Source organism: Enhydra lutris, unplaced genomic scaffold, assembly GCF_002288905.1.
Source record: "Enhydra lutris kenyoni isolate GAN:26980312 unplaced genomic scaffold, ASM228890v2 scaffoldscaffold39, whole genome shotgun sequence".
In the NCBI taxonomy this organism is placed as follows: Eukaryota; Metazoa; Chordata; class Mammalia; order Carnivora; family Mustelidae; genus Enhydra; species Enhydra lutris.
The window spans coordinates 28,821,881-28,841,635 of NW_019154123.1; the positions used below are offsets into that span (position 1 = coordinate 28,821,881).

At 48.7% G+C, this 19,755-nt stretch overlaps 3 protein-coding genes and 1 long non-coding RNA gene across 7 annotated transcripts in view; 1 reads left to right on the forward strand and 3 right to left on the reverse strand.

Moving 5' to 3' along the window:
• Window positions 1–3,425, reverse strand: part of LOC111155175 (nuclear cap binding protein subunit 2) — a 34,551-nt gene extending 31,126 nt beyond the window's left edge. For 3 of the 4 annotated variants that reach the window (XM_022515269.1, XM_022515267.1, XM_022515268.1), the window contains exon 1: window positions 3,241–3,425. In XM_022515269.1, coding sequence (XP_022370977.1) covers window positions 3,241–3,318 — 78 coding nt within the window. In that variant the 5' untranslated portion in view covers window positions 3,319–3,425. The remainder of the gene's footprint in view (window positions 1–3,240) is intronic. The other variant, XM_022515270.1, reaches the window with a different exon arrangement.
• Window positions 3,426–3,471: 46 nt separating this feature from the next.
• Window positions 3,472–4,274, forward strand: LOC111155131 (uncharacterized protein NCBP2-AS2-like). The gene has a single exon (XM_022515201.1). It carries the CDS (start codon window positions 3,547–3,549, stop codon window positions 3,844–3,846), a length of 300 nt encoding a protein of 99 aa, XP_022370909.1. The 5' UTR covers window positions 3,472–3,546; the 3' UTR covers window positions 3,847–4,274.
• A 3,222-nt stretch (window positions 4,275–7,496) lies between these two features.
• On the reverse strand, window positions 7,497–10,974 carry LOC111155092 (phosphatidylinositol glycan anchor biosynthesis class Z). Its single transcript, XM_022515144.1, has 2 exons — window positions 10,842–10,974; window positions 7,497–9,180 (listed from the first exon to the last, which is right to left on the reverse strand). Exons 1-2 carry the CDS (start codon window positions 10,957–10,959, stop codon window positions 7,613–7,615), a joined length of 1,686 nt encoding a protein of 561 aa, XP_022370852.1. The 5' UTR covers window positions 10,960–10,974; the 3' UTR covers window positions 7,497–7,612.
• A 668-nt stretch (window positions 10,975–11,642) lies between these two features.
• Window positions 11,643–19,755, reverse strand: part of LOC111155093 — a 13,450-nt gene continuing 5,337 nt past the window's right edge. Inside the window, exons 3-4 of the long non-coding RNA XR_002641120.1 lie at window positions 17,352–17,415; window positions 11,643–11,695 (exon numbers count right to left, since the gene is read on the reverse strand). This is a non-coding gene — a long non-coding RNA (uncharacterized LOC111155093). The remainder of the gene's footprint in view (window positions 11,696–17,351; window positions 17,416–19,755) is intronic.

Genomic DNA, 19,755 nt, shown 5'->3' on the forward strand with positions numbered 1-19,755 from the left:
TTGCCAAAGAGAGAGTCAGAGACAGGCATTCACATTCTAAGACGCCCTTCTGGAGGTCCAGCCTGTTTTCGGGACACAGTCACCGCTTAAGAGTCAAGCATGTGACCTTCCTCCTGGGCTGGACGGCCATGCAAATGGCCTGCCTTCTCTGCAAGCTCCACACCCTCAGCACTGGCACCTCCCATTGCTTGAATTTAACTTCCGGACCTTGAAGCAATATACTAGAGAGGCTTTTTTTGTAGTGAAAATAAATGGATTTTCAGAGATAGGGTATCCCCTATAATATTCCCATAGAAAATGTTTAAAACAACTGCTTAGATGGTTTACATGCTCAGATATTTTTCTGAGTTTAGGAGAAAAGGTAGTGATCACTAAAAACAAGAGCTTTCCTTTTTTTTTTTTTTTTTTTTAAGATTTTATCTATTTGACACAGAGAGACACAGCCAGAGAGGGAACAGAAACAGAGGGAGTGGGAGAGGCAGAAGCAGGCTTCCTGCCGAGCAGGGAGCCTGATGTGGGGCTCAATCCCAGGACCCTGGGATCACGACCTGAGCTGAAGGCAGACACTTAACCGACTGAGCCATCCAGGCGCCCGAGAATTTAGGTTCTTGACAGGCTTCCTAATTTGGAAGACAGGATGAAGCCAGAGACAAGAATATAACTGCACTTTGGCCAACCCAGCTGATAATCCCTGGGGCTCCTCATGGGCTAGGTACGGTATTTTACACACCTGCAGAGAAACCAGGTGGTCGTGTCCTCTCACCTTCTCTTCTGACCTCCACATTGGGGAGGACAAATGCTAATAACTAAAAAGGCCTATCCACTGACCTGCTCTCAGACTCTCAGGTTAAGACTCTAACCTGTACAGTAGTATTCCAGTTTGGAAAGTAGCTGAACAGATCTACACTCAGGCCCCTAGAGCATTTTCAAGAGACCTCCCTTGTTCATTTACTACTCGATATATAATTCTGATCCAGTTTCCTTCACTCCGAGAACAAGACTTTGCATTACTTGTCTCTGAAAGCTTTGTAGCATAGAGCTGAGCCTAACAGGTCTCCTTTCTAAAGGAAATCACATCAAAAGGAAAATGATAAATTATGGTACATCAATAAATATAAAACTATGCAGCCCCAAGAAAAATGTATATGCACATGCAGTTATAAGTAACATCTCTCAGATAGTGATGACCACAGTGAGAACAACATGAAGGGTATGCTCCAAAATACACATTTTTTAAAAGTACAAATATAAAAGGTCTCATACACAGAAATAGGTACATGTTCCTCTAGGGTGAATCAAGGGGTCACAGGTCAGAGATTTCCATGTAAGAAGTTGCATTTAATTCTCAAAAGTGAATGAAGTAGGTCCTAATTTATTAGCCTTATTTTACACTTGACAGTTAAGTAACTTGTTCAAGGTCAGACAGCTACTCAGTAGTTGCAGGTGGAATCCAAACCCAGTCTCCGCCACCACCCCCAAACCCAGTCTTATGCCCAATCTCATACTTTCTTTAAAAGTCCACTGGGTAGGGACGCCTGGGTGGCTCAGTTGGTTAAGCGGCTGCCTTCGGCTCAGGTCATAATCCCAGTGTCCTGGGATCGAGTCCCATATCGGGCTCCTTGCTCGGCAGGGAACCTGCTTCTCCCTCTGTCTCTGCCTGCCTCTCTGCCTACTTGTGATCTCTCTGACAAATTAAAAAAAAAAAAAAAAAAGAAAAGTCCACTGGGTAAAGTCATTCTACATTAAAAACAAGTTTTCAGAACTTTGGAATGAGGCATTACATAAAGTAGATTCACCTTATTTATATCACTGCTGTTAAAAGATTTATTGAAATTACCCAGGAGGCCTTCCTTTTTTTCTTTCCACTCCTCTCACATATGTAAGTAATCTAAACAAACAGCCTATAGTTTAAGACAACTGTGATGTAAGTCCTTACTTAAAGGTATATTAAGCTGGATTCCATTCAGGGAACTCTAGAAGTTCCTCATGACAGTATCTTACTACTATCTAAATAAAGCTACAAGCCTTAGACTGAACAGATGAGTAACAAAACAAGTTGAAACCTTTCACACTTTTACTCTCATAGGATGCCTGAAATTCAAGATGGTGATGTGGAACTTCAGAACTGTAAGAGATAGAAGTGAAAACCTTGCTTGGCAGCATTTAAAAACGGCTGCCTTAGTGAATGAATTTCAGGCCTTCCTCACTTTGGCCTCAAACAGAATTTCCTTTTCCCCACCCCGCTAACAACGCTGCACCCTCCACGCCCACCCTCTTCTAAACGTGTCCCTCCTTTCCTTTCACCCGCCGCCTCCCTTTTCTGAATCCTCATAAGATTCCCTTTCCCCTCACCATTTCTGCTCTAGATTATGATTACTTGCTGGCATTTACAATCCCTACTGGAAAATTATAAACTCTTCGGGTGCGGACACTGTCTTCCCTCTCCCTCTAGGACTTAATAGGTTTAAGCAACAGCCCTCAATAAAAGTTACCTAATAATCAGTGGTTGACCAGTGTCGCACCACCTCGTCCCCGCCTTTGTTGAGGCTGAGCAGCCCACCTCAAGTATCTGCCGCCTTCCCTTTTCCCATAATATACACAATGACATAGACCAAACTAAAACCTCTCTTCTGAAACCGAGTTCTCTAAGCTTGACACCTAGACTCTTAAAGTGCCTAGCTTGGACAGTCTCTCCCTGCCCACTGTGAGGATTCTCTCTGGTTGGAGACAAGGCTCAACTTTGTGTCTCCCAGCTACCGCGTAGAACTTGGTACGACCGTTCTACGATACCAAGGAAGGGAAGGGTTCCACGCGCCACAGGACTGAGCTAAATTAAAACTAAAAAGTTATAAAGAGGATGTGGTTCAGGAAAACGCCCCCCTTCCCCGTACTCCAGTTGTCAAAGGACACCCCTGCCCCTCATATCACAAAGTCACCTTCCCGAGGAAAGGCTGTGCAAATTCAAGCCGCCGTTACTACCGCCACGGGAATCCCTCTGCACTGGCCTGGGAAAGGCAGAAGCTGCAAGGGAATGGGGCAGCGAGCCTCAAGTGCTCTATGAGATAAGGGGATTCAGTGGTATCCAAACGCCCTTGCAGCTCCGTTCCCCAGCAGGCACCGGGGCCTCACTTCGCGTTTCGGGAAACCAAAGAACGGAAAACGACACAATGAGAAAAGAGCAAGCCGATTCTCAGCGTTCTGGCCCTGGGCCTTCCCTTCTCGCGGCCCGGCCTCCCTCACCCGGAAGTGCTGGTCCCGGTACTGGCTCAGCTCCACGTAGGAGTCGCTGCGCAGCGCCTTCAAAAGGCCGCCGGACATAGTGCAGAGAGGTGGACGAAAACGCCGCCACTCCACTCACAACGAGACTGCCGCGGCGGTGGCGGAAGCGGAAACGCGGGAAGCGGATGCAAAACGTAAGCATCCTGTCAACCAATCCCCGCGCAGCAGTGTCGTCAGCGGGCGGCGCGGGCGCAGACGGGGTCCGTCTTTATTTGTCGCCCGTCGGAAGCGAGAGCGGCGTGCTCCGGATTCCGGGTCGCTCTGAGGATGGTGCTTCGGCGGCTCTTGGCCGCCCTGCTGCACAGCCCGCAGCTGGTGGAGCGTCTGTCCGAGTCTAAGCCCATCCGGCGTGCGGCGCAGCTCACGGCCTTCGCGCTGATGCAGGCCCAGCTGCGCGGCCAGGACGCAGCCCGGCGTCTTCGAGCCCTCGCGGCTGGGCCCGCGGGCTCCCTAGGTCGCCGCGCTGCCCGCTTCAGGGACACCTTCGCTGAGGAGCTGCGCCGCGGCCTCCGGGAACGCCCGGGGTCACCGCCAGGTAACCAGAGGGGCCCGGGCGCTAACCCCTAAACCCAGGCTGGGCCGTGCCAGGGTCTCCGGCTTTCCCTTCTGGGCTCGACACAGGCCTCGGCGCTCAGCAGTCATCCTGGGCGCAGTGCACGGCTTTGAATCCGGAATCAGACTGTTCGCCTTCAGAGGCCTCGTTCATCAGAAAGCCCAGGCCAAACCGACATCCCCGGTGAAGCCCTGTGATCGGACTGGGCACGGCGTGAAGAAATGACACCCAGCCCCCGCCCCAAGCCCGGAGCCTGGTGCACCACTTACGGAGAGCCGTGAACCGAACCACAGCCGGAGGCGTGTGCCCTCTGCGAGTGGGACTCAAACTCGTGTTCAGTGATGCTGCTTCTGCTCTGATAGAGCAGTGCGCCACTTCCAGAGGAGAGCACGGATGGAAAGACACAGCTGCCAAAATCCTCTGATTAAATGTGTGAGCAGAGTGATGGGTGTGAGCGTGGTACTTAACCCGCGAGATGGGTTAGGGGTCATGGGGACTATAGGCCCATGGTAATACTAGTTCACACATTTTGAGTGTTTGTTCTGTGCTGGCACTTGGTAATTGCAGTCCGTGTGGGTAATCGCACTTCTTACAGCCACTTTCATAGGAGGAAGTGGGCTGCATCCTTACAGAGTTGGGATGTTTGATTCTAGGGCCTAAGTCCTTAACCGCAAGTCTCTGAGCCTTTTATTTGTGACCTTCAGTGCCTGCCTTCACCTCCCCGACCTCCATTATCACCACTGGGCGTCAGAACTGCCTATTATGGAACAAGCTACTTGGATTCCTGTCTCCAGTTTTAGAGGGTCTGGGATACAATCAAGACAGCTGTTGGAACCATGAGTGGAAAATCCGTGGTATACAGAAATGCCTGGTCATTTGAGGCCTCTGACCGAATTTCTGATTGCCCTTTAGTTAATCATGCAATCTAGAAAGCTTGAAGCCACAGGAGATGCTTCTAGGCTGGTGACCAACCAGAATTTATATCCTGGCCTTTCTGATAGGTACAGAGAAAGAGCTGGATAGGGGTGGAGAGACCTGCTGTGGGAATGGAGAAGTTAAAGTAACATTCTAAATGTTCATACTTCTGACTTGATATCCTGGTCATCCCATTGGAGGTGCTGCTGTTTAATCCTGAGGCCTGGAGTCCCACTCTCCTAATGACCAAAGTCTTGGTTTGGCATCCTCTCCGTACCCCCCAATCCTATTAAAGAACAAATCCTCATCCCAGATCAGAGGCAACTCTGGATCCTCCTTTGAGGCTGGCAGTGAGGAGCCTGGGGAGCTTGTTCCTTCTCTGGCCTTCCTGCCACGCTGGTCTTAATTCCACTCATTTGTCTCTGGATCTCAGCAGCAGAGTATTAGCTGTCCCCAGCCCGACTCCCTACCCTCAGCACAGGCAAGCACACTCACTGGGAGGTCTTTTTCCAGACTGGCAGGGACAAAAAGGGAAGCAGGGCAGGAAGCAATGAAGCTGCTAGACAAACTGGTCATTTTGGTAAGAAAAGAGAGAAAGCAAGAGAAGGGGGCTGTGTTTATTTCTCATGGAAGTGGGTAAGAACTAAGTTCTCTCTGTTTTTGTAGAGGGAGTTGGAGCAGAGAGAGAAAACTGGGTCCTTTCTGGTCCAGCTGCAGGTGATTTCGGATGCCTTCTGCTTCACTGGAGGAGACTCCAGTGATTGTAGTCACCGGCTTGCCATCCCACCCATGACCCTATTACTAAAGAAACATCAGATTCTTCCTACCACCCCTGGTGGCAATCTCCCAGCATGCTTTTCAAGCTTTTCTAAATTCTGCTAGAGAGTGAAGCAGGGAAGCAACTCATCCTGCTATCTTGCAGGGCAATTCTGATTCCTCCCTTGATGCTGCATGGACTTAGATATAAACGCTTTATGGACAAATTTATTAGAAGTCAGACCATCAACAATCTACACAGACTGTTACAACCAATTCCCTGGAATTCCTCCAGGAAATTCTGAGATTGTGGATCCAACTGGGGGAGGAGTTTGGGACCCTGGAGTCAGGTGTCTCCAAGATGGCACTTGGGCAGAAAAGCCATCTTTGGCTGCAAAGAAAAGAGGAAAGTGTTTCTTGTGTGCCAGAGATGACACTAAGCACTAGGGATAGGAAGACAAATGAGAGGTTCATAGAAACATAAACCACAAGAGCAATTACTACAGAATTTAAAAGAGGGAAAAGCCCAGTAGTTTGCTGGAGCCAAGGTCTACTGGCATCTCCTCTCAACTTGGAGTTCAGTAGCATCATTGTGGTAGTTTGAAATCAGTCAAGGTGGGAGTATTTATGCCACGGAAATCGGCAGATGCTCCACATGGGGGCTTTTGTGCCCCCAGAGAATGGTTGTTAAACATTTGCCAGCATATCAGTGACCCTGCCTGTCCTTGGGGTTGGAGTCAGGAGGAGCGTGTGGCACCAAGAACAAGCAGCAGCCACGGAACAGCGTGACTGGGAGGGCCGCTGCTTTGGGCTGCCCCAAACCTTAGCCAGCAGAAGGCAGGACTAGAAGAATGCTCAGGCTTGGTCATTAGTGTTGGTTTGGTCTCCAGCTCTGTATTGATTTACAGCTCAATGATTTCTGTGGCCTGGGTGCCTCTTATTTTCAGGAGGTGGTAGAGATTTGAGGAGGGAGAATGAGGACAGGGTGAGTGCCGCAGCTCCTCACGTTCCCAGTGGATTGGTAGGGGTGCCCTTAGAGGGGGCGCCCGTGCCTGGAGCTGTGATGATAGCTTTCATCACCCACATGGCATGGGGTTTGCTCTCTATCCTGTGAAGTGCTTTCTGATGGGGGCTTTGAGCTTAGTGAGCAACCAGACTGCATTTAAGAAGTCTCTGGGAGCACCAGAGAGCTCCCAAGTGGAGACAGCTACTAATCCTCCATTCCCACTCGGGCAGGCTGAGGACGGGGAACATCTGGGCTCCCCAATCCGGGAGAATGATCCTTAAAGGGTGAGATGCAGAAAGGTCCTACCCCCTCCCTCAGGGACAGGAGTAGAAGAGAGTGAGGAGAGCAATTCTAGAACTACTTGTTTTGGTAATAACCCCACGCAGAGCCAGCAGGCTCCAGAGTGCCATTAAATACACCGCCACACCAGGGCTGCTTAAGAGAGCTTTGGGACAGATATGCTTGTTTAGATGGGGGACATGCACTGCAGACCAAGGCATGACACAGCGTTAGCTGGCAGACACCTCAGAGACACTTTTATCCACTGTACAGATTGGCAACTGAGGCTAGGTGAGGGGAAGGGGCTTTCTTAAGATCACACAGCCAGACAGTGGTAAGTAGACCAGGGACTAGAAATCGTGTCTCTGGAATCTGAATTGCCTGCTCTCTACATCACCACTGCCTCCTTCCTGGTGATCTAGGAAGCCGGAGGGTTATCCCGACAGGAAGAGATAAGGCATCCTGGAAGGTTTGAGAGAGGAATGCCATCTGCACGCAGATCTCTGTCTTTTCATAACCAGGTGCTATTACATATCAAAATATCACAGTGGCTAGAAGGAATAGGGCAGGAACAGACCTGGTGAGGCTGTTCACCAGACATTGGTTACACCAGGTTCTTTGGGGAACTTGGTGTCAGGATTGTGACTGGTCAGATCTTTGGTCTTTAAGGGGAGAAGGGTACCAGCTTACCCAGAAGGCAGAGCAGCCAAAGCCTATGCACAGGAGAGGCAGGAGTGGGACTTCTGGAAGGGAAAGGAATGGAAGAGAATCAGGGTTCTGTTCCAGCCCAGCTACCCACACAGAAGGTGCAGTGGTGCCCTCACCTACGGCCGACTCATGGGCGGTGGCTTTTTGGTCACATTGCCAGGCTTCTCCCCCAGTTCCAAGATGTGAAGGCTGAGATGGTTCCTCCAAGCCCCACTCAGCAGAGAAGACAGGGCTGGTGGGTCTTCCAGGGTCAAGTGGGGAAACAGGAGCGTCTCACTCTTGAGAGGGAAGTGGCACTTCTCCATGGCAGGCCTGGCGGTGCCTGGGGTCACCACAAAGAGGCGGCAGAGCCACGGCCCACCAGCCACCTGGCAGGCTGGTTGCCTAGTGAAGTTGTTCAGGGCTCGGCACAGGACCCAGTCCTCAGTCCCAGCCAGGTCCACCACCTGCACGGGCGAGCCCAAGCCTGGGAGGTGGAGAAGGTGCCTGGGGGGCATGTAGGTGTGGGTGAAGAGGAGTGTGTAGTGGGTGGGTAGGCTGGGGGGCGCGGGGGCATGAACCACCTGCTCCAGGTGCCCCAGGCCGGGCACTAGGCCCCCCTGGTGCAAGCAGCCAAAGAAGAGGGCGCCCAGGACATTGAAGAGGACGAGGGGGCCCTTGCAGGGCACAGGCTGGGTCTGTGGACTACAAAGCAGGACGAGGGGGACTAGGAGGGGGATCAGGAACCGAGCCTCCTGGTGGCTAAAGGCAGAAAGCAGGGCCAGAGGAGTGAAGTAGAGGAGCAGGAGGCAAGACTTGGGGCCAGAGAGCAGGCACCCATGCCCCAGAGCCCTCAGGAAGCCCATCTGTGCAAAGGCCTGGCGGCAGGCTTGCAGCTGTAGCCACGCCGCCTGCAGGGCCTGTGCATGCAGCGTCCCAAAGAGCAGGAAACCGTTGACCGCCAGGTGAGTGAGCCGCAAATGTGTGCCATGCCTCGCCAGGTTCTGAGGATCCAGGTTGTAGTACAAGAAGTTGGCAGGCGTAAGAACGAGGGTGCTGGATCTAGAGGGACTGGAGAAATACCAGCTGTCCACAGCCACGAACACCGCCGCCACGAGGCTCGCTCCGGGGAGCAGCGCCAGCGTTTCCTTCGCCAGCGACTTGAAGCCGGGGTGCGCGGCCCCGCGGCTGCTCCAGAGGAAGAGCGGGACCAGAGCAAAGGCCAGAAACGTGGGCCGGTTGAAGAAGCCAGCAGCCACGATGCCCCCCAGCAGCCAGCTGTGCCCCCACGGGCCCGGGGCGGGCTTCCTAGGGATGGGGCTCCAAGCCAACCGGGGGGACACCACCAGCAGCAGCCCTGCAAAGAGCAGTCCCTCGATGGCGTTGGAGAAGGTCCTCGTGTAGAAGACCAGGGTGACGTAGGAGCCGGACAGCAGGACCAGGGCGTTCCAGCGCTCCGCCCCCCACAGCGGGGCCAGGTGGTACACGGCCACGTCCAGGGCAAAGGAGAGGGCGGTGAGGAGGAGTCGGGGCCCCACCAGCAGCACGTAGCCACTCACCGGGCCCCGCCCCGGCCCCCACTGCTCCCAGAGCCTGAGCAGCCAGAAGGCGGAGCCGGAGGTCAGCAGCGGGAAGAGCACCGTGCGGCAGGAGCGGCTGGGGTCGAATTCCCAAGGCCGCGCAGCCTCCACGCCCAGGATGTCCTCTGCGGACAGAGAAGCGGAGCTGAGCCAGGTCCAAGCTCAGGGACAGGGGTTGCAGCCCCAAGATGTTCCCACCCCCTCGTCAGCGAGCGGCGCACACTCCCGGGACTCTGGGGACCGCGGGTTTTACGCCGGTGATTGCTTTATGTTGCAGCGGACCGGGACCGTTAGGTAGGCGATAACCCAAAGGGAAGGGCGCCTGGGTGGCTCAGTAGGTTAAGCAACCGACTCTGGATTTTGGATCAAGTCATGATCTCAGGGTCCTGAGAGCCAGCCCTGCTTGAGGCTCCATGCTCAGCAGGGAGTCTGCCTGAAATTCTATCTCTCTGCGCCCCTCCTCCACCTCTAAAATAAATATCACCCCCATCCCCCCCAAAAGAAGAAGGTGAAAAGGAAACAAAATCAAGGTCAGATCAATCTGGCTGGGTTTTTTCGTTTTTGTTTTTTTACTGGCTCAGGTTAAAAAAACTAGGGGCGCCTGGGTGGCTCAGTGGGTTAAAGCCTCTGCTTTCGGCTCAGGTCATGATCCCAGGATCCTGGAATCGAGCCCCGCATCGGGCTCTCTGCTCAGCGGGGAGCCTGCTTCTTCCTCTCTCTCTGCCTGCCTCTCTGCCTACTTGTGATCTCTGTCTGTCAAATAAATAAATAATATCTTTAAAAAAAAAAAACTGGCAAAGACTGGACCTTTCACCTGAAGAAACAAATCCAGCTGTGAGCCCTATGGCAGGACCAGCTGCATGTTTCCCCAGTATCCATTGCTTTCTTCCTTCTTTGGTCTCTTCACTTGGGCATTTGGTCAGATATAAAGACTATTTTTCAGCTTCCTTCACAGCTAGGTGTGTTCACGTAATACATTCTGACCAATGGGATGGAAATGAGCAAAAAGTATGTGACATTCAAAATATGCCCTTAAAGGGGCATCTGGCTCACTCAGTCGGAGGAGCATGTGACTCTTGATCTTGGGGCTGTAAGTTTGAGCCCTACGTTGGGTGTAGAGAATACTTAAAAAAATAAATCTTAAAAAATATATGCCCTTAGAGCAGGCATGCCCATCTCCTCTCCAGTGGCTGGAAAGACTTGATTTTAGACTTGATGGCTGGAGCTCAAGCAGCCATTTTGAACCATGTGGAGGTTCAAAACTATGAACCATGTGGAGGAGGAACCCATGTGCCCACAGCATCTGAAAAGCCTCATAGTCCCTGTCAGCCATCCTCTTGATATATTCCACACCCCTCTGCAGATAAATTCTAACAAGTGAGCATTCCAGGCCCATATTCCCTCACCCCTCAGAAGAACCCAGAAAAGAAAAGTTTCAGTATCTCAGACCACAGCCCTGTGTAAGTTTCCCTAAGCACCCGGGAAGCCCCACTCTAAAATCTCTCCACTGAGGAGTCCAAAACAACTTTCATTCTGAATAATTGGTACTGTTGGTCCAAGCAGGAAAACATCAGAGAGGCTGGCATTTCATTAGTACTGTCCAGAAGGTCAATGTCGCTGGTCAGGAAGGAGATGTGAAATCCCCACTTGCAAGTTCTTATTCCAGACAGGCTCATGGATTTACTGCTCAACCCCAAAGACATAGATTCTCCCTCCCCCTGAGTATCCAGACAGCAACCATCCAGACTTTGCTGCTGCATATCTTAACCGCATGCAGGGAACTTACCTGCCATGACCTCGGGTGACTGGAAGAACTCATCTGGGTGCACGTAGCCTGTCTGCGGCAGGAGACACCACACCAGGCGGAGAAGGCTGAGGCTGGCGCACAGCACGCGGAGGGCCATCTTCAGATCAGATTGCTGCCAAGACCCTGTGGATGTCTGGAATGGCTTCTCTGTCCGCTACAGACGCTATTCTGGTTCCACGGACCCGCACCTGCTGAGGATAGCCTGTGTTAGTTGTTACAAGGTGAATTAGGCTGTGTTCAGTTGTCCGAACAAATTCAAAATGGGCCTACACACAATAAGAGCTGATGTTTACAAATGCTCACTAAGTACCAGGAACCTCACGTGAGTGTCTCACGTCATCCTTTCTACAGTCTGGGGCCGTGGGTCTTACTGTAGCCACTTTTTTAATGATTTTATTTATTTTGTATTTTGTATTTTATTTTTATTTATTTTATTCAGAGAGAGAGAGCGTGAGCTGGGGGGAAGGTAGAAGGAGAGGGAGAAGCAGACTCCCTGCTGAGTGGGGAGCCTGATGCAGGACTCGATCCCAGGACCCTGGGATCATGACTTGAACGGAAGACAGACACTTAACCAACTGAGCCACCCAGGCATTCTTTACTGTCTCCATTTTACATAGAGGGAAACTAAGGCCTCTGTTGAGTGACCTGGTTACTTGCTGACCGTATTTGCTAAGTGTCTAAGTATGACATCTGCAGATCAGATTTAGGGTGGTCTCCAAATACGGGTCTCACCTCCCCATCCTGTTCACCAGCTCCTGTCTACAGGCAACCATGGCAGCCTGTCTCTTGCACTTCTGAGAACTTTGCAACCTCAATGCATTCCATCCATTTCCCTGCAAAAATAAACATTTGACCCCAATGACATTTGACATTTGAGACTGGAGTTTCCAGTCACTCCCTCCAACCTTCACACACCCTGAAAGTTACCTTTGGAAGGTGATGAGAACTTACAGCTATGGTCTGGCTGTGTGCGCCCCACCCCACTAAGGTGTTGAAATCCTAATGATTGATGTGATGGTGTGAGACAGGTGAGGCCTTCAGGGTGGAGGCCTCGTGACTGGGGATTAGGGTTCTTATAAAAAAGACCCCACAGAACTCCCTCCTCCCCTCCATCCTGTGAGGACACAGTGGGAGGGTGGCTCTGTGCCAGAAGAGGGCTCTCATCATGCCGGCGCCTTGACCTTGGGCTTGCAGCCTCCAGAAATGTGAGGAATAAATTTCTGTTGTTTCTTAAGCCACCCAGTCTGTGGAATCCTGGGACAGCAGCCTGAGCACGTGAACACACTTCCTCCTTGTGGGGATTTTTACTCTCCCGACTCAAAAGTCAGTAGGACTCTCAGCCCGTGGCGTGATGGACCTCCTTCTCAGACATTAGCACCCTTGTATCATCTCAGGTACACAGAAACACAAGTTTGATTCTCCTCCAAGGATACACGTGGTTTTTCCGAATTTGATATTTTATTTTATTTTAAAGATTTTATTTATTTATTTGACAGAGATCACAAGTAGGCAGAGAGGCAGTCAGAGAGAGAGGAGGAAGCAGGCTCCCCGCTGAGCAGAGAGCCCGATGTGGGCCTCGATCCCAGGCGCCCCCTCACCCCTGACTTCGATATTTTAAAGCCTGACCTTCAACAGCCCGTTGTTCTCAGGCGGAATATGTCTTCACAGAGGAGAGGAGAGAGAGGGAAGCACCAGAACAGGAATCTAGTAGAGGCTGACAAGGAGCCTCTTGATCCTTACTAACACCTCAAAGAGTTTGAAAGATAACTTTTGCAGCCTCTGCTCCAGCTTTTGGACTGAATTGTACAGATCCTTTTCTCCAGAGCCAGTGAACGAGTATCCCAACTTTTAGAGAGAAGTTGAGGCCAAGCTTGGTGCTGGGATGCGAGCAAGGATTCCGTTCCGCCCCAGGCAATGCCCGAAAGAGGACTTCAATTTCCTGTTTTGACCTTAGCTTGTACTTCATCACTGATTAAACTCTTCTTCTTCTTTTTTTTATTATGTTCAGTTAGCCACCGTATAGTACATAATTAGCTTTTGATGCAGTGTTCAATGATTCATTAGTTGCATATAACACCCAGTGCTCATCACAACACGTGCCCTCCTTAATACCCATCCCCCTGTTACCCCATCTCCCCACCCCCTCCCTGCTGAAATGCCCAGATTGTTTCTCGGGGTCCGCAGTCTCTCATGGTTCATCTCCCTCTCTGATATCTCCCCTTTTGGATTTCCTTCCCTTCCCCTATGATCCTCTGTGCTATTTCTTATGTTCCACATATGAGTAAAACCATATGATAATTGTCTTTCTCCGCTTGACTTACTTCACTCAGCATAATCCCCTCCAGTTCCACCCATGTTGATACAAACGGTAGGCATTCTTCATTTCTAATGGCTGAAAAATATTCCATTGTATATATGGACCACATCTTCATTTATCCTTCTTTCCAGCTTATCTCTTAACTCGGGCAAAAAACTCAGCAAAGGGATCAGCAAAGCACCCCAGGGAGGAGGGGAGGGAGGACCAAACCTACCGAGCAATAAGGATGGCCCTGAGCCAGCAAGCCCCATGTGAGTGACCCCAAGACAATGATAGACCTGACCTTTACCACCCACCTGCAGAGTCCAGTGTCTTCCCGTATTGGCCTTCCTGAAATAAATTCCTTTCCCATCTCACCACCACGTGCCTCTCAGTGGCTGAACTACTCTGTTGGGAACCCCTGGAGCCAGGGCCTTGCCCCTCTGCCAGCTCCCATACCCTCACTTTAACTTTCCTTCCAGGCTGGGATTCAAAGTGCATTGTAATTGAGCAGCTCACAGGATGAGATTATGGGTTTGGTTTTTGGCCATTTCAGCCCTGCAAGTAACAGGAGAGAAGGGTCTCTTTCGGGGGACACAAAGGTCATTTTTTGAGGACCTTGAGCTGAGAATTGGAAGCTCAGCAAAGACATCACATACACGGTCACCCAAAACCTTCTGGGGTATCTCTAATGCCATGTCACTCCATGGACTACCAGTGCCCTCTTTATCACTTGAAATAGAGTCATTAGTGCCTTTAAATCTAATCAGTCTAGAGAACCATTCCAGAAAACACAGAACCTCTATTCATAAAAGTCAGGAGATTCTGTTCCTCTAGAACCACTTGCAGTAAATAAAGTCTGTATTTGTCTGTATTGTTCAGGCAGAGAGAGAGATATACATTAAGTATATAATGTATATAGAGAAGATATACATTAAGATCAATCAATTGGCTTATGCGTTTGGGGAGCTGGCTAGGCAAATCTGAAATCTCTAGGGCATCAGGAAGGGCAGGTCTCTCTGGGGCAGGAGAAGAAGCTGCAGGCCACAGAGAGAAATTTCTTATTCAGGAACACCTTGGTTCATTCTAAAGTCCTTTCCACTGATTCTGTCAGGTCTACGCAGGTTATCTAGAATAACCTCCCTTATTTGAAGTCAGCTGATGGTGGACTGTCATCGCACCGACAACATACCTATACAGCACCAGGGAGATTCGTGTTTGATTAACTGGCGACTATTACTTAGTCAAGCTGACACAAAAAACTGACCACCACACCCTAATTAATCTGGGGTTTATAACTGTGCTTGAATTTTATTTTTTTTTTTAAAGATTTGTTTGTTTGGGGCACCTGGGTGGCTCAGTCAGTTGAGCATCTGCTTTCATCATGACCCCAGGGTCCTGGGATCGAGTCCCGCATCCGGCTCCCTGCTCAGTGGGGCATCTGCTTCTCTCCTGGCTTGTGCTCACTCTCACACTTTATCTCTCTCTCTCCCTCTTTGACAAATAAATAAATAATAAAATCTTCTTAAAAAAATAAAAGATTGATTGATTGATTGATTGATTTTAGAGAGAGAGTAGGGGCAGGGGCAGAGGGAGAGAGTCTCAAGCAGACTCCACACTAAGCATGGAGCCCAACGAGGGCCTCCATCTCACCACCAGAGCTCACACCCTGAGCTGAAACCCAGAGAGGGACACGTAACCGACTGTGCCACCCAGATGCCCCTCTGTGTTTGAATTTTGGATCAATGCGATAATTCTTCATGTAACCTACCAGTGACTCGTGTCTTTTACTCAAGATTCTAGTGGGGGGATTCATGCTGTTCCCGGCAGCTGCAGTCCGTCCTCATTGCTCTGTGGTATTCCACTGGGTGGGTATGCTAAAATTAATTTACCCTTTGGACTGATTTTATCTGCAAGAGCATCTCCAGGTGTTGACACATTATTCTATTCCTAAGCATGCTGCTATAAATACACTCTTATACAAGACTTCTCTGAACTACATACCTAGAAATGGGATCCCTGGGTCTTGGGCATGCATACTTTTAACGTCATTAAACAATGCCCAGTGGTCTTCAGAGGTCCCGCCAGCCAGCAGACGTTACAGTACCCACTGCTTCAATATGCTTGGGATTGTCTAACAGCTTGATTCTGTGAATCTTGGGGCTATTTACATGCATTTCCCTGATCACTAACGTGGTCCGACACTTTTTCAAATGCTTGTGCAACATTTTTGGTGCTTCTGTGGAATTCCTTCTGACCATTTTTTCTTACTATGTGTAGGATTTCTTTATATATTCTTTATATTGACTGCATGAGAAATACCCTTTTCCAATCTGTGGCTTGAATTCTTAACTCATTTCTATTCCTATAATGTTGGTTTCTTATGCTTTCTTTTTGTTTCTTGATCCTTTTCACCAGCATTTTGTCAACTTTATGAATCTTTTTGAAAAATGGACTTCTGGTTTTGTTCCTCTCCTTTTTTTTTTCTTTCATCTCCTTTTAAATTAATTTTTCTTTCTTGGGGTGCCTGGGTGGCTCAGTGGGTTAAAGTCTCTGCCTTCAGCTTGGGTCATGATCCCGGGGTCCTGGGTTCAAGTCCCACATCGGGCTCTCTGCTTGGCGGGGAGCCTGCTTCCTCCTCCCTCTCTGCCTGCCTCTCTGCCTACTTGTGATCTCTCTCTCCCTGTGTCAAATAAATAAATAAAACCTTTTTTTTTAAAAAGTAATTAATTGGGGACGCCTGGGTGGCTCAGTTGGTTAAAAAGTAATTAATTGTTCTTTCTTTTTTCTTTTTTTTTTTTTAAGATTTTATTTATTTATTTGACAGACAGAAGAGAGGGAACACAAGCAGGGGGAGTGGGAGAAGGAGAAGCAGGCTTCCCACTGAGCAGGGAGTCTGATGCAGAGTTCAATCCCAGGACCCTGAGATCATGGCCTGAGCCAAAGGCAGATGTTTAACGACTGAGCCACCCAGGCACCCTAACTTTTCTTATCTTTATTTTTTCATTCTGTTTACTTTTTTTGGAAGATTATTTTGCTGTTTTATTTTAAACCTTTTGATATGGATGCTTAGCTCATTGATTTTGAGCCTTTAACTTTTCAGCTCATTAATTTTTGAATGCCTTTTCTATGAGAAATATTTAAGATAATACATTTTTCTTTAAATACTGCGTTAAGGGCCCCTGGGTGGCTCAGTTGGTTAAGCGACTGCCTTCAGCTCAGGTCATGATCCCAGAGTCCTGGGATCGAGTCCCACATTGGGCTCCCAGCTCCACAGGGAGTCTGCTTCTCCCTCTGACCTTCTCCCCTCTCATGTTCTCTCTCACTGTTTCTCTCTGAAATAAATAAATAAAATCTTTTTTTAAAAAAATAATGTATTACTTGCATCCCACAAGCTATACTATATAATATTTCCATATTTTCATCACCTTTGGTTATCAAGATTTTCTAATCCTGAGACAGAGCAGGGACTGGACTGGGATCCCCTCAGTCCTGACCAGGAAATCTAGTGTTCCTTGATAGCGGAAACCCTCTGCCTCTTGACTAGCATATCTTGCAAGAATGCAAAGCAGGATGCCTATCAAAGGAAGGGTTCAAACTAGTCTGTACTAAGGTGGACCCCAGCGCTGGCCTATCACTGACCTTTCCCCTCATTATAATACTAAAACCTCGTGTCTCATATTAATGAGACATACAATGCCTAAGGAAGCATGTCCTGTTCACTGTGTCTGCACACACAACTTCCTGTGTCTCTCTCCACCTTGCACACTCAGACATCACTCCTTTCCTTTCCTTTCTTTAAGAACTTCCTCCTGCTTTTGTTTGGAGAGCGGGCAGAAGAACACTTTCCTTTGTGCTGTCTTCCTGGTGCTGGAGCATAAACCCCCATAACAGCATTGCCGGGAACTTCCTTTTGGCCTCTAATAAATTTCTATTGCTCAGAGACCCCAAGGACCCTTGTTGGTAAAAATTTCATTGTAATTTCTCCTTTGATTAATGCTTTATGGTTGAATAATTTAATTTCTTTTGATCAAAACTTTATTTTTTATAGCAGTGTTATGTTCACTGCAAAATTGAGAGGAAGGTTATAGAGGTTTCCCATATATCCCCCTCCCCCAACACATGCATAGCACCCCCTGCATTATCAACATTCCCCACCAAAGCGAAATATTTGTTATAATTGATGGACCCACCTTGTCATCGTGGTCACCTGAAGTCCTCAGTTTACATCACAGTTCACTCTTGATGTTGAATATTCTATAGGTTTGAACAAATGTATGATGACATATCTACCGTTATAGTATTGTAGAGAGCATTTTCACTGCCCTAAAGATCCTCTGTGCACTGCCTATTCATCCCTCCCCACCTCCAACATTTAATGTGTAAGGGTCCATTTTTGCAGACATTCCACGGATGCTTGAGAACACCATATATCCTCTAGTTACTGGAGACAGAGTTCCACACCTGTTCTTTAGATCAAGTTTCTTAATTGTGTTGCTCAAACCTTTTATATCCTTAATAATTTTCCCTGGCTTATTCTACACAACACAGAAATGTGTGTTGAAAGAGCCAATGCGGTAGTGAGCTTTTCTAATTTTCCTTGTGATTTTGTCATTTTAGCTCATTTTTAAAGCTATGTCATTGTTTTTATAAAAGTTTAGAACTGTTATACCTTATTGGAAATTGAACATTTTATCATTATACAGTTATTTTTTTTAATGTATCTTTTTTAAAAAAGATTTTATTTATTTATTTGACAGAGAGAGAGAGATCACAAGTAGGTAGAGAGGCAGGCAGAGAGAGAGGGAGAAGCAGGCTCCCTGCTGAGCAGAGAGCCCAATGTGGGGCTCGATTCCAGGACCCTGAGACCATGACCTGAGGCGAAGGCCACTGAGCCACCCAGGTGCCCCTATTCTTTTTTTTTTAAAAGATTTATTTATTTTAGAGAAAGAGTGCATGTGCAGGGGGTGGGAGAGACAAGGGAGAGAGAGAATCTCAAGCAGACTCCCCGCTGAGCGTGAAGCTCAATGTGGGGCTCGATCTCACAACACTGAAATCACAACCTGAATTGAAATCAAGAATCAGATGTTTAACTGACTGAGCCACCCAGGCATCCCTATACAGTTATCTTTTTAGCTCTCATTTTTTGTCCCTAAAATATTTTCTCTGATATTAATATACTTACATGAGCTTTCTCTTATTTAGTATTTACTAGTATATCACTTTAATATTTATTTTTAAATTTTTTCTGTTGGAATCACTTTTAATATTTAAACACAAAAATTGAGCCCTTTTTCTGTTTTAGACATACGCACACACACACACACACACAAACACACAAACACACACAGGTCTCTAGTAGCCAAAATGGGCAAGAAAATGAGCTCCTGCTCTGTCCTCCACGGTCCCCACCCTGTGGTTAAAGCTGCTGCCAGCCTTTCCTCCTTTCCAACACAGAAATTCACAGCAGCTGCCTTCCGACTACAGCTATAATGCCTTCCGTATTTCATACCGTGTGTATGACCCTTCCCAACAACTCCTGTGCTCAAACACAAAAACGGCCAGGGGCACATACTTCCCAGGAGCATCAGTCCCTATGCCTCAGTGGGAGAGTGAGGAGATTTTCCCATCACGAGGGATTTGGCAAAAAGGGTGGGATGGCCAGAGCTGGAGTAACCATCCGCATTGCTGCACTCTGGTATCAGAGTGAAGACAGAAGAAATGGGACAGTGTGGAGGGCACAGTTGCAAGTTGGGGGTCTCTGAGAGATACTGGGGAGAATTCTCCATGGCGGGTGTAGAGAGATCAATGTGCCAGTGTCAAAAAAAAAAAGAAGAAGAAGACTCCAAATAATCAACAGTTCCAACACTGTTGAATTTTCAAACTTGTCCTACCAAGATAAGTCACAGAGTAACAATCTAGGTCTTTCCAGGAAGTGGAGGTCAAGCCCTTGGCATGCCTCCTGAGAACCCTTCGTGAGGCCCTACAAAGTATTTGCCACTGCTGTAGCTGCTGCTGCTCCATTTGCAACTTCTTGGTCTCAAGAACAGGAGGGAGAACGGGGGTCATGATGGAGGTGGTCCCAACCCATAGGGCTGCCGTGGAAAATCTGTTTGGTTTCTGAGCCACAAAGATGGAGAGATCAAAAGGGGCTCCAGCCCCAGATGGGAGACTTTCTGGGAACATCTCTGATAGTCCCCACAATCTCTCCAAAAGGGCTTCCTCTAGCTCCTCCTCAGTCTTCTTGGCATCACCTTTTGATAGCAATTCCTTCAGGGATGGGGCACCCTGGGGGCTGCCGGTGGTGGCCGCCGGTGGTGGCCAGTACTGTAATATTTAATACATTATGTTCTGTGCTTTCACTATGTTATGATTCAGGGTGTGCATTTCTTCTTTTTTTAAAAGATTTTATTTATTTATTTGACAGACAGAGATCACAAGTAGGCAGAGAGGCAGGCAGAGAGAGAGGAGGAAGCCGGATCCCATGGAGTCCGATGTGGGGCTCAATCCCAGGACCCTGAGATCATGACCTGAGCTGAAGGCAGAGGCTTTAACCCACTGAGCCACCCAGGGGTGCCTGGGTGGCTCAGTGGGTTA

Coding starts and splice junctions, on each gene's coding strand:
- LOC111155092 (XM_022515144.1), bottom strand. CDS start 10,959: ATGGCCCTCCGCGTGCTGTGCGCCAGCCTCAGCCTTCTCCGCCTGGTG. Junction 9,181..10,841: donor GTCACCCGAGGTCATGGCAG/GTAAGTTCCCTG, acceptor CTCTGTCCGCAG/AGGACATCCTGGGCGTGGAG.
- LOC111155131 (XM_022515201.1), top strand. CDS start 3,547: ATGGTGCTTCGGCGGCTCTTGGCCGCCCTGCTGCACAGCCCGCAGCTG.